This window comes from Onychostoma macrolepis, chromosome 07 (genome assembly GCF_012432095.1).
Source record: "Onychostoma macrolepis isolate SWU-2019 chromosome 07, ASM1243209v1, whole genome shotgun sequence".
In the NCBI taxonomy this organism is placed as follows: Eukaryota; Metazoa; Chordata; class Actinopteri; order Cypriniformes; family Cyprinidae; genus Onychostoma; species Onychostoma macrolepis.
The window spans coordinates 34,816,004-34,829,386 of NC_081161.1; the positions used below are offsets into that span (position 1 = coordinate 34,816,004).

The 13,383-nt window shown below is 38.1% G+C and overlaps 3 protein-coding genes across 6 annotated transcripts; all 3 read right to left on the bottom strand.

The window, feature by feature from the left end:
* Positions 1–22: 22 nt before the first annotated feature.
* Positions 23–4,203, bottom strand: homezb (homeobox and leucine zipper encoding b). Its single transcript, XM_058782404.1, has 2 exons — positions 3,466–4,203; positions 23–2,357 (listed from the first exon to the last, which is right to left on the bottom strand). The coding sequence occupies exons 1-2, from the start codon at positions 3,772–3,774 to the stop codon at positions 498–500; spliced, it is 2,169 nt and encodes a 722-aa protein (XP_058638387.1). The 5' UTR covers positions 3,775–4,203; the 3' UTR covers positions 23–497.
* Positions 4,204–5,894: 1,691 nt separating this feature from the next.
* LOC131544307 (butyrophilin subfamily 1 member A1-like) lies at positions 5,895–9,967 on the bottom strand. Its single transcript, XM_058782433.1, has 8 exons — positions 9,564–9,967; positions 9,390–9,465; positions 8,777–9,127; positions 8,307–8,579; positions 7,866–7,973; positions 7,708–7,734; positions 7,431–7,457; positions 5,895–7,300 (listed from the first exon to the last, which is right to left on the bottom strand). Exons 2-8 carry the CDS (start codon positions 9,442–9,444, stop codon positions 6,753–6,755), a joined length of 1,389 nt encoding a protein of 462 aa, XP_058638416.1. The 5' UTR covers positions 9,445–9,465; positions 9,564–9,967; the 3' UTR covers positions 5,895–6,752.
* Positions 9,968–10,243: 276 nt separating this feature from the next.
* ccdc166 (coiled-coil domain containing 166) lies at positions 10,244–13,256 on the bottom strand. 4 transcript variants are annotated; one of them, XM_058782439.1, is made up of 8 exons: positions 13,021–13,256; positions 12,826–12,927; positions 12,688–12,741; positions 12,231–12,285; positions 11,981–12,125; positions 11,699–11,778; positions 10,954–11,130; positions 10,244–10,856 (listed from the first exon to the last, which is right to left on the bottom strand). In XM_058782439.1, the coding sequence occupies exons 2-8, from the start codon at positions 12,924–12,926 to the stop codon at positions 10,611–10,613; spliced, it is 858 nt and encodes a 285-aa protein (XP_058638422.1). In that variant the 5' UTR covers position 12,927; positions 13,021–13,256; the 3' UTR covers positions 10,244–10,610. The 4 variants fall into 4 exon arrangements, with proteins under 4 accessions (XP_058638422.1, XP_058638421.1, XP_058638423.1 ...); XM_058782438.1 differs by having other exon boundaries at positions 12,826–12,937; XM_058782440.1 differs by having other exon boundaries at positions 10,677–10,881; positions 12,826–12,937.
* Between the last annotated feature and the right edge of the window lie 127 nt (positions 13,257–13,383).

The following is a 13,383-nucleotide window of genomic DNA, read 5'->3' on the forward strand; positions in this document are numbered from 1 at the left end:
AGATTGCAGTTATGCTTATAACTTTAAATACAATTGACCTTTGTAAAAGCAAACATCTACATATCTAAGCTCGAAGTGCAACTTAAACATGAAAATGTCAACACGCATGCATTCGCTCTGTAGAGTCACACCGAGAACCACAATGAATAGAACTCTGATAAAACAAGCTACAAAACAAAATACATTGTACAGTCATTCAGTGCCTTGCCATACACAATTTTGTTTCAGTTACTTTAAGGTACATATTCTAATACTAAATATTTTTGATTCAAGTAAGATGCTTAGTTTTGGAGATACATATTGCATAACAATGTTGTGAGAGAGGTTCTACAAGGCCCTGGATCATAGCATTACATTGGGATGGAAACATCCAGACAGGTTAAAGGAGAGAAAAAAAAAAAAGGTTTTATGTAACATCTTTGGCAGTGACGTGGAATTCAATTTCCACCTATCTGCACAGCTACAAATGCCATCGCAAACTGACTTTGCTTCTGAGGTCAGAGTTCACCCTCAGGCACAACTGGAGTACTTCCCCGAAACAGTTCATTCCATGTTGCTGCTTCGCCCCCTCCACCTCCGTTAATTAACGTAGAATTGCCCACACTCAACCCAGAGCCCATGTTCTCAAATGAAAATCTCCCCCGTGAATATTTCCCGCCCCTTTTCTGCTGTTGCGTTATAACCGCGATGATGCGTTCCCTCTCCTCTGAGGTCATCCAGCGCATCTGATTGTGTTTGACATGATAACGCGTGTCTCCGTACCACTGGATGATCTCTGTCCGCGTCAGACCCGTCTTCTGCTGGAGTATCAGGTAGTCGTCGCTTGTGGGCCACTGGCAGCGAAGGAAGCTTTGCCGCAAAATTTCCAACTGTTCCCTCGTCTTCTTACGAAGTCGCACGTTCGGTTCTACCCGGCCGCGGATGAATGACGGAGACGGAGAAGGAGAAGGAGAGATGTCCGCAGAATGTTGTTGAACGGAAGCGCTGCCGTCATCAAACTCGCCTTCGTCACTTACTTCGTCCTTGGTCTCATTTGATTGGTTGACTGGTCCCTCATCGTCAGCCAAATCCACATCAACCTCAAACCCCGCCTCTGTGTCATCAACCTCGTCGTTGTCGTAAAAATCAGCACTCGGTAGAACATTGTTCTCCAGCGTGTTCTGAGAGCTCTGCTGCACCAGCTGCAGTGACCGATTGCGTTTCGCGAGCTTAGCTAGCCAAGCCCTGCCGTTCTTGCGAAGCTGATAGCGGCTGTCAGCGAACCATTTGCGAATTTCACGCCGATTAAGCCCAGTCATTCTCTGGAGCCGCTGAACTTCGCCGTCAGACGGCCAAGACTTCTGTACAAAACTGCGGCGCAGGGCCATCAGCTGCGCTTTCGATTTTTTCCCCGGCAAGCAGTGTAGAGACTGTGAAAGCTCAGGAAGTTCGGGGTACGACATTGCAGCGTGTTGGTTGTACGATGAACGTCCAAACCTATCAAGCAGCTGGACTCCAGTATTGTGAGGTGGTGGTAGGCTTCTACTGTCACTTTGGATTTGGGGATTAACTTGAGGAACTTGTGATGCGGGTGCAAGACCGTTTTTGTACACAACATTAGTGCTGAGCAACTGCTGTATGCCGTTATTGGATTGGGAAGCATTATTCTGGCTAAAATGCGAGCGGTTTTGGTCACTGGTGATGTGCTGAGGCACAGTCCGGCTGGGTTTAGGTGTCTGGTCTCTCTGATCTACATGGGCAACTGCCGCAGGTGGTGGTATAAAAACATGTTGAGGTTCCTCACGCCCTAAACAATCCTCCTCATCGTTTATTTCCACACATTCCTCGGCTACCGCTCTTTTCTGAATGTGCCACAGCTTGCGCCGCGTCTCTTGGATGTCATCATCAGCCCAGCTGATCCCGTAACGTACCCGCTGCATCATGAACCACGCTTTAACTCGGTCCGGCGGTAACGCACACTTTCGAGCTAGAGCGCTCGCCTCCTGTGACGTGGGGTATGGGAATGCATTAAACGCTTCTACGAGTTCTGACACGGCATCCAGCTCACGGACCTGCTCCGAACGCACCCAGATAAGCTTTAACCCCTCGGATACCAGTGGAAGACAAACCAGGTTAGTCTGGTTGTGGGTGGATGTGCCAGAGGAGACTGATTGCCTCTTTTGGCAGGACTTCTTGGTCCCTGAAAAGCAGGGTGACTTCTCCTGAGGTAACTCGGGGGATGAGCTCTGCGATTCTTCAGGAGCTGGTGAGTCGTCCATCTTCTCTTCCTGTTCTTTGGGATCCACCGAGGATGAGGTCTCATTTGAGTCTTCGGGAGTCTGAAGGGGAGCAGATTCTGTTCCCTCAGTGGTGACTGGCTGAAAGGGGTGAGATCAAGAAATATGAATATAAAATGCATCAGATGAGAAATTCTCTCTTATTGGCTTACAGTTACAATGGCACAAAGGTCACTGTTATTTCTTTTCACTGCTAATAAAGTCACCACAATAATCGAGTTCATGATAAATCATTTATTCACACACATTATTATCATTTTGTAATTTATCTCCCTCCCTCTTGCAACATCTCATCTCTGATGACCAACCTGTTACTCATATGACATCACATAAACAATATCAAGTCCCACCCTACTCTTTTTTTTCCTCATATTAGAAGCTGTTTTACTCACATATGCATAACAACAGGGGGAAAAAGATGATTGCAATTTCCGCTTTATGACTTTAAAATTACATAAATGTACGTGAGGGTGTGCTATATTTTAATTATTGACACATCTAAAGACCACTGTTAGGCCTGCAAGAGTAATTTGAATTTCCCATGGGAATTTCGTATGTGCTTTTATCATTTCAATTTGAGGAATATAGCCCGATACTGTTACTTGAAAACATGTTCAAGTTACATAAATTATAATCACTCATACTTCAAACACTGCTGTGTGTAAGCTGCTAAAATAGCACTTTTATGTAAATATAAAAAATAACACATGAAAGTCTCTTTAAGTAATGCACAGGTCATATTCATCAAACTGTGAACTGCCAGTCTGAAAACCAATTGGATATGTCTGAGAGAACACATGGCGTGAAACTGCTAATTACACATACAAATATATAATAAATAATTAAATAATTTAGATTAAACACTCCAATATTCCATATAAAATTAAGCATTTTTGCCATTTGTGATTGTTTTCAAACAGGTTTCCCTGCTCACGCCCCACTCTGCCATTGGTCAGTCAAATAGACAACCCCTCCCCAAACGCACACCATTGATTGAGCAAATAACATTTTACCACAGTGTTTACACTTTTCAGGTAAGAATAAGTGTCTTTGCATAGTAAGTTGTGATAGGAGAAGTAATTTACATTTAAACACATAAACTCCATTCAAAGCATCTCGAGTTGTTCACACAACTAACACAAACTCATGCACATCGATAAATACTGACAAAAGACAAAACTTTACTTACTTTATCTTTAGCAACGCTCTTTTCCAGGTCCCCATTTAAGCAGGGTGTCTCCACATCACCCACACGCTCCTCCTCTGGGGTTTCACATCCCTCGCTCCTCACAGAGTCAGAAAGACTGGTGACAGGGTGCGCGGCGTGCAAGTGCTGGCTGAGGCATTTAACGTCTTGCGCTTTATAACCACAAATCCGGCACTCGTAAGCGTCCTTAACCGGCATCTCCCCGACATCTCCTCCAGACTTTTCCGCTGAGTCTGGAGGTGAAGGGTGCGTACTTGTGTTCTCGAGCTGCGGAGCTGCGCACCGCTCCATGGCAACCTATGCACGACCGAGCCAAGACGCAATTCATACAAGCGAGCACAGATGCTAGACAGCTAATTTTCTCCCGTAACAAAGTCGGTGTGCAATGAGTTTCATTTGAATAAAATAGTTGTATACGGAGTCAACCTGCAGGAATTGAAGGCTGAGTCCTAATTTATGGCCACACTGGTCTGAATATGGAACAAAGGCGTGCTAGCCAGCGAGCTAACACAAGAGCTTGTCGTGCTGGCTTCACACAGATGCATAAAAAGTAAAAATTGGCAGCTCAGATGCAACCCGGTTTATTTATTGTTTTTCTGATGTAGTTACTTGAGAAATAAGGCAATTAAAAGCGTCATTCCCTGCTGATCGCACTCGCCTTCGGGTCGCACACTAGCCCAGAAAGCTGTTACAGGTTTGGTTTGTCGCATCCTCCGAATGTGAAGCTAGAGCGGCTTCAAAATAAAAGTTCATTGACAGCCGCTCTCTTTTCTGTTTCGAGACGTTTTTTTTTTGCGATGGTAAAATAGCTTTACATTAACAAAACACTAGTAACTGTATATATACATACACATCTGCGCACATACAGACACACACACACAAAATTAAAAATACTGAAGATGAATTAAGAATAAGCTGTCTCTACTATTTTATAAGACCAAAAATTAAATTAATTAATTAAATTAATTAAAATAAATGTAATGTTTTCTTTGGATTAGAGGTTAGTCTAGCATTTATAATTTGCTTCATATGAAAACAGATTATATGTGTAAGTGTGACTGTACATGGGTATTTGACATTAAATGTTTCACAAGTTTGATTTGTTACTGAATGGCATGCATTTTGATTTATTAAAGAGGGGCAATTCTCTCTCTCTCTCTCTCAGATAAAATGTGACCCTGGACCACAAAACCACCCAGGTGAAAAACAAGTACACTTCCATAATGTACTTAAAGTGCTCTATTTTCGCACACTAATTTTGTACTTAATATACTAAAAATGATCCTTTAGTACTTCTTAAGATAAACTCATCATCTAAGTGTACTCAACTGTGCTATTTTGAGACACCATGAATATGAACTAAAATGCGCTTTTAACATACTCTTTGTATTTAAAAAATGTATTTAGTTACCACTTGTAGTACACTTGAACCCATCTTTCATACACTGGTATACTTAAGTATACCAGTGCATACTTCAAACAAATGAAGGCAGCAATCTGCGCTGGTTCCTCAAGCTTTCTGAGCATTTTGACTGGACCATTGGCCTTTGTGATCAAAGTGTTATGAAAGTGAAGTATCCAGTGCTATATGGACTGAAGAAACAGAAAAATTCTCTCTTTTCTTTAAAATCAGATATGACACAAAATGACTTAACTAATAGTCATGGGAATAGACTGGGGAGATCTACATATTTTCAGACTTTTTTTTTAGAGTCTCTATGTCTCCATGAATTCCATGTCACTGGTCCATGGAAGGTGGAAGTGATCTGGGACTATGCTTCAAAACAACTAGCCTTTTACAGCAGAAATAAACAAACCAAAGGTTTATTACTGTGTAAACATAGACTAGACATATACAGACACATTTGTCCCTTTGTTACTTTTGAAAACATAACCACTACTCTACGAAACAAAGAGAGAGCTGCTTCGGATTGCTCAAACCTATCCCAGGATGTCTGAGGGCCAAGGCACTTCTTATACAGAAATACTCTGTACTCAAACAATAATCAGAAAGTAAAATGGCAAAAGTGTCATTAATTTATTTAGTTTTTTTTTGTTAATTGTTTTTCAATTGTTTTATTCATTATGAAGAATATTTTTTTGTTGAATACTTTTTATATTTGTTAATGATTTCTTGCAGCAACCTGCTTCTTGTTATGTGTTAAAATAATTTGCTGTTTAAAGCTGGAAGAGTTATCATGTATTTTTAATAGTTGAGTTTATTAAGAACAAGCATATAACAAAAACATAATTATATTCTTGTCAAAATGCATACTAAATCCTAGTTTTCTTTTTTCTCTTAAAAAATCTATCCAATTGCTTAAGTTATAAAGGAGGCGATGAGTCAATTATTACAACTGAAACATGCAATTATGAGTTCATTTTTTGCTACTTTTTTTATTAGCCTGGACTTCTCAGAATCTCTTTCTTAAAAGTATATATTCAGAGATATTATGAAATATATTTCCATCTTACATATGATTTTATCATTAGACAAGATGTGGTACTGCGGGCAGATGTGTATAAAGTCACCTGAAATATCCTCATATGCATAGTGGGAGAGAATTCTAACAATTTTCTGTGATATTTGTTGTGTCAAACTTTACACCAGTATGTCATGTTTGCTAAAAGTATATAAACTCTTACCAGTGGTGCGATAAATGTTAAAATCAATTCTCATGTTTCTTTAAAAGTAAAGGGCAGTTACTCTTTCAGTCCACACACCATCAGTAAAGCAAATTCTCACAGTCACTTAAAAACTGCGTGACGTTAGCAGGTTGAATGTGGGAACTTTCCTCTTAACTCATTAGGCAAGTGTCTTTCATAAATAAAAAATACAGTCCAGTTACAAATGAAACCTTTTTGACATTCTGCTGTGACCTGGACAGATTGAAAAATTCACAGTTTTAATCATGGCTTGTTTATAAAGTTATACAGCATTTTCAAGACTTTTTAAGGCATTAAAAACATCACAGTGAATTGTATGCACACTACATGCTTACAAAGAGTTACATAATTTAAGAGGCAGTGTTGAAAACAATAAAATTGAATGAAAACTGATTACAATTTTTCCAATCTACAACACATACTACATCATACTAGAAAATACTTATCTTTTCTTTGCAAAGGCTGTAGTAAAATCACGTGTTTAATTCCCAGTGAACGCAAGACCTGATAAAATGCATACCTTGAATGCAATGTTTTTGATAAATGTGATATAATATAATACAATTATTTTTAATTTTATATTTATTTATTAGTAAGTTCATTCACTCATTGAAATTAACAGATGAGATGATCAGTGGAGCAGAGTATTTGTTTTTAATGTTTGTACATGGGTTTAAGATCGGATAGAGATCCTCAGTGAACCACTGATCGGTGAAAGAGTAGATATGAGATCTGGACTCCACATCATAAAAAGAGACCAAGCCTTCCTCATAATCCACAAACACACCCAACTTCTGAGGCTTGACTTTCAGGGAGAGAGAGACAGTGGGCCCAGCACAGGCACTATACCGGTTCCCATTTCTCAACCGCACTGTCCAATAACCATTCTGAGGACTCAGTGTGATCTTCCCCTTTCTGGTAATGGATTTTCTGGCCACTCCTACATCCCAATCAGTTTTCCCCTTAACCTGCACCTCAAAATAAAACCTTCCAGAGGAGAATCCCTGCTTTCCCAGGACATTCCCACATTTATCAAACCTCTCAGGGTTGTCTGGGACATTCTGTTTTTTTTCTCCACGTCGTACTTGTTTCCCATCTTCAGACAAGATGAGATACTTATGAGCTGTATCTGGATCCAGTGTCACATCCGCTAATGAAAATTAGAAAATGATTATAATTTACATTACGTACATATTGAGAGCTGATACAAGACTACTGATGCCATTTCACAACAACAATAAATGGATTACAAAATTATAAATGATTCCTTTCTTACTAACCTGCATATTTCCTTCTCTTTGTGAACTCTGAAAAGACATGTTTAAAATATTTTTAAATGTCTTTCAAATAAATTTGGTCCAACACAAAAAATTCCACAAATCACATTAAGTTTACAATGCATTTCATGCACAATGAAATTAATCATTATAGGCACAATTTCTGGCACAATTAATGTAACATAAGCAACAGTAAATTCGAAGAATATACCACACATTCAGATATACTGAATTGAATTTTTTGGGGAATAATGATGACCTATTAAAAACATAAGCTCACCTTTTTGAATCCTCCTCAAATAGCGAACTGAAGCAATGTAAAAATATGAATAAGATAAATAAACATTATAATTGTGCAACAATTTCTTTCCGTTCAGATGCAACTACAAAATCAAGACTTTTTAAAGGCTACATGAGTTACTGAAAAATGGCCATCACCTCTTCTTGTGTAAACATAAGTAGCAACTGCAACTCCAGTAATGATGCTGAGAACAACTGTAATTGACATCCAAATGACTGATGTTCTCCAAATGTGAAACATTTTACCTGTAACAAAAACCTGATTCAATTACACAATCTGTCACTGGGGCGGTATTCTAAGGTATAACAGCTAAAAAAAAAGGTACATCTTAGTACCTAAAATTACATATTAGTACTTTAAAAGCACATACTAGTACCTTTTGAAAGGGTGCCGTGATAGTGGCAGTACACTTATTATATATATATGCAAATTATAAACCTAAACTTAGGCAAACAGTGCATTTTCTGTACAATTCATTTGCAAATCTGTGATTAAATCATAATTAATTCTGAATCATTAGGACTGCATCACCTTACCGTGGAAATTTGAGAAAGACAAACTACCCAATTCATACTTACTTGAGACAATAATGTCAGTTTGCAACATATGACGTCTCAGTTTGACTCTACAGTGATACTTGGTCTCAATGCCATGTGCAGTAATCCAGTGTTTCACATTGTAGCCCTTCGCATCTTTATGTGTCTCTTCAGTATCAGAAGTCAAATTCTCTCCTTTACTGTCCAGCCACTGAAGCTCAGGTTTAGGGTTCCAACCTCCACATTCACATAGCAGACGAAGCCCTCCTGAATGATCAAACTCCTCTACTATGATCAGTGGAGGAGTTCCTACAGCTGCAGAGATGAAGCATAAGAATAATTCATTAATTGTACTTGTATTGTATTGATTTCAAAAGCACTGTAGATCAGAGAATATTTTTGAGAGAGCTAGATTTTCCTCTTTTTTGTGTCAATTTTTTGTTATGCTATCAACAAAAGAAAAAAACCCCCAAACAAATATAACTTCTAGCCTTAGTTGTTGGTCTTCTCACCTCCGACATCAACACTAACAGTGATGTCATCATACCAGGAGTTGGACTCAATAAAACACTTGTAAACTCCTTCATCAGAGACTTGGACTGATGAGAGTTTGAGTGATGCATTTCCATTCTGTAGTTCTTCTTGGAAGAGTGCTGTTCTCCCTCTGAAGTACTGGTTCTGCTTCGTGATCTTGTTTTCACGATTTTCATAGAGATACACTATTGAGTCTTGAAGGTCAAGTCTAAACCATTCCACTCTCATGTTTACAGCACTGGTGTTGGGCTTGATGGAACAGGGCAGGATCACATCTTCACCAGTCAAAGTAAAGAGAGGTTCTGCAGGTCCCACAACATTATACATCTCTAAGACAAAGAAAACCATGTCTGAATTGGACATAAAAGGTTAGTGACACCTAGGAGTTACCCATCTATCTCCTCATAATGCTAAATCTTCTGTATTTTACATGACTGTAGCAAATACAACGCAAATGCATGCACACATAAATCACTCTGATCACAGAACAGCTCTGCTCTTGTTTAATTTGCAACATTAAATGGAACTGGCATCACTGGATCTTGAAATGCACAACACTGTCTGCTTTTTCTCGAAGGTGAGAATGATTACCTGATCTTAAATCTGTAATTGCACAAAACATCAGAGCCACACCAACCAACTTCATCCCTGCGAACAATCAACTGCTCTATTGTATAAAAGAAACAGAATGCCTTTTATTAGAAACAGTATGCTATGTGTTAAATAAAATAAATACACAAGGTTATATTTAGTCAAAATGCTTACCTGATTTGTCTCTTGTAAACAGTATTTAAAAGACTTGCTATCACTTCCTCTTAGAGAAAAACCAGTCAAACCAGAAATCACACGCTCAAACACTTAAAGACACACACACACACATCATTCAACATTCAGCACACGCACTCTATGCCTATACTTGTCGGTTTCAGTGATCTTATTGTTATTGAAAGTAAAACTATTAAAAATTGTTTTGTTAAGTAAAATAAAGCTGAAAAAATATTAGATCTAAACTAAAAAACGTAAACAAAAATTAGAGATGTTGCATTGGGAACTTACCTAAATAAAAAAGCTTCATTACTGAAACTGAAATAAAAATAAAGCTAAAAAGAAATGTTAAAAGCAAGTTACAAAAAGCACATAACAAAATGACTAAAACACAAGCTAAAATTAAAACGGATAATTTAAAAATAAAAACTAATTCAAAATATTAATGAATATTATAATAGTACATAAATAATATTGAAATGTCACTTGGTTTGTGCAATAAATCTTTGTAAATGCAAACAGTTCAATAATGCTTTGCTACCACTTCATGACTGATAAATCTATATGCTACGTAGATTTTCAGTTTCTGAGCGCTTGTATTCATCTTTAGGTGAGGTTTATTCAAACCAGCAAATGGATAAATGACCAAAAAAATATATATTCTGCAATCATTTATTCAACCTCTGTGCATGACTTTCTTTAGCATAACAGAAAAAAAAGACAATTTGAAAAATGTTTTAACTGTTTTAGTAACTATTTAAAAAATCGTATCACGTGTATATACAAATAATTTGAGAAATTTAACAAGATTTGAGAGAAGAGCACCACCTGAACTGTTGTCAGTTGACACATCTCTTTGTAAATGCATTTCTGACATATTCATTTTCAAAATATTGGACCAGCCGTTGCTCTTTCTATATCGCAAACTGCTGAGATAGTAAAGAGGTCAATAAGCAAGATTTTTTCTCACTTCTAAAGTCATACAATAATCTTCGTATGTTTATTGAATGCAACTGTTGTAACTGAACTGGCTCCAGTTATTGTCGGTTACTGGTGGTCACTCTGGGGGTGTTCGTTATTGTTTGCGTATTTTGAGCGTAGGGAAATACGTTGGGCATGAATCTTCTGCGTACACTTTTGCTCCAGCAGCAGTTGCTGTCGATGAGTCTGTAGAGCGTCCTGCTGTTTTTGTAGAGCTTGAGCTCTCTGGAAAAGTAATTTATACTCCTCATGCAGGCTTTTTTTCTCCTGAAAAACTTTATTTATATAGGACATCAGGGAGTGAGATGCCTCCTGGGAAAAAGGGAAAGAAAATATCCTGAGACCTGGTAGCTTATGGTGATGTAACTGCACAATTATACTGACTGAATTCACAACAGCATTCTCTCACCTTGTTGGCTGAGATAGTAAGAGCATGCACAGTGTCTTCTGCCTGCTGCTCACAGCTCTTCTTCTTTTTAATGAAGTCAGCCTTGAGAGCCACCAGAGACTCTGAATGATGACACTGCATGGTAGTCAACTCCTTCCCCAGCTCAGTGATACGACATGACTGCTGCTGTTGTAGAGTCTACAACACATATAATACATAAATAAAAAAATCATTCCACCTCAATGCAGTATGAAAAATTATGACATAAGTTTCCACTTATTTCAGAAACTATTCAGTTCAATATGCTTTGAAAAAATGTTTGATTCCACATTAAATGAAAATGCTATAAAAGTCAGGGGTCTTTGAAAGGGGGCCTGTGACTCCAATGGGAACCACAGTGTTAATGCAGGGGTCTGTCAATTGATGTTTGATATGAAAAACTTTTTTTTTTTATTGAAAAAATGAAAATATGTGTGATAAAAAAAAAAGATGATGATTATTCAAATGGATTTGCAATGCAATATATGTAAATACACAAATATGGTACTTAGTCTGTGTTATTAAAGGCCAAGTTTAAAATGCAACAATAAATTTTATATATGTACCACTGGGTACCCTGTTCCATCTGTCTATCCACCAAATGACACTTAGTTAGTAAAAGGTGGAAGACCCTTCATATAAGTAGGATGTGAAAATCCAAATTACACTACAATTTAACCCCAGTACAAATGATTTTTCTTAAAAATAAGAAAAGAGATTATGCTACCTTAACCTCTTTCAGGTCTGCAATTTCACTATTTAGCAGGGCCAGCTGATTTTCCATCTGCAGGATCGCCATCTGCAACTCTAAAAACACAACCAACACACATTTGAATTTCAACATTTGATGTTTTAATAGCATCTAGCGAAGTACTGATTGCACCTGTTGTTTGTGAATTTATTTGTAACCAAGAAAGCATGACAAACTGCATCTTCAGTCATTTACAGTACATTATAATCACACATCTATCCTTCATTTTCTGTACAGACACATTAACACTTGTCTTACCATTGGCCTGCTCCTCATGTTTATCCTGCATGTTCTGTCTCTGTCTCTGCAGCTCCTCAAGTTCCTTATGGCTCTGATCACTCAAATTCAATATTGCATTCTGCCTCTTCTCTGCTCTTTTAGACATATATGACATGTACTCTTTCTGCACAGCAGAGAACAAGAATGATCGGTATATATATCTGTGAACATGATATATATGTATATTAAAAGCAATTATGTTGATCCGTGTTAATTTGTGAGAGCTTACACTTTCGATACGGCTCTGAGCTATCTCATTCTGAAGAAACTCATTTTCTTTTCGTCTGGAGTTGATTGTGTGTTAAACTTTCAAACACTGACATAAATGCACACCAATCGTGTCTGTCAGTTAGAGTTCCTGGGCTGGACTGTATTTGGATTGAATCATTCCAATTTCAAAATCATTGTAATTGTACACTGATTTCTAAAAAGGTGAATGGCTTCTGTTTCTTTCCCACAAAACTACGTACAACTGCTTTAATAGTATAAAGTAGTTAGCTGGTCTTAGCTGGTTTAAGCTGGTCTGGATGGTTTCGCAGCCTGGTCAAGTTGGTTGGCCATCCCCGACCAGATGCAAGAGCTATAAACTCCTCTAAAACCATCAAACCAGACTTGTCGGGAGACAAGCTAACCATGTTAACGTGATTTCAGCAAGGAATTATGATTCTGTTTGTGCAAAAGGATACTTTTGTTCAACTCTCCTCTTCAGTGTGCTTAGGTTCTCAGTTAGGGTCTCATATCTGTGGGTTTCAAAGCGATATTAACTAGACTGATGTACTGTCTACATCAAAAGTGATTCAAAATGTTCTTTACAGACAACTCACTCTCTGTGTAACAGCATCTGTCTCTCATCCTGTCCATCGCTCTCAGCCGAGACACCTGCGTCCTGCTGGCTCTTTGACTCGCTTGTCTTCTTTGATGACATCCTGAAACCACCTAGTTACACAAGCTGTTAACTCGCATAAAGCACACTTATAAAGACAAAAGGATTTCTAACGTATTTAACGTTACTAGCCTACCGAATCAGTCCAGTTCATTTTTTTCCACTCCCACAGTTGGTTGCACCGTGTAACCAAGACAACCATAAACAACATTCGCTGAAGGAGCCAGATTCACAGCATACATGTATAAAAGTTTGTTTAGATAATTTATTTTCTAAGTCACAACGTATGCGATTCATAATCAAGCCTAATTCAATGTTATTTCGGAAAATCCAACTGCGAACAGCAATGTTTGAAATGTGTTGTGTGTTGATGTGACACACGCTGGCCGCAAGATGGCGCGAGATGCTCTACTAGAGTCGGTGTTGCCATATCCGCATATTATAAGCTAACATGGATTTATTTTTTTCATAAAGTCTCTTATAATAATGGGATGATGCA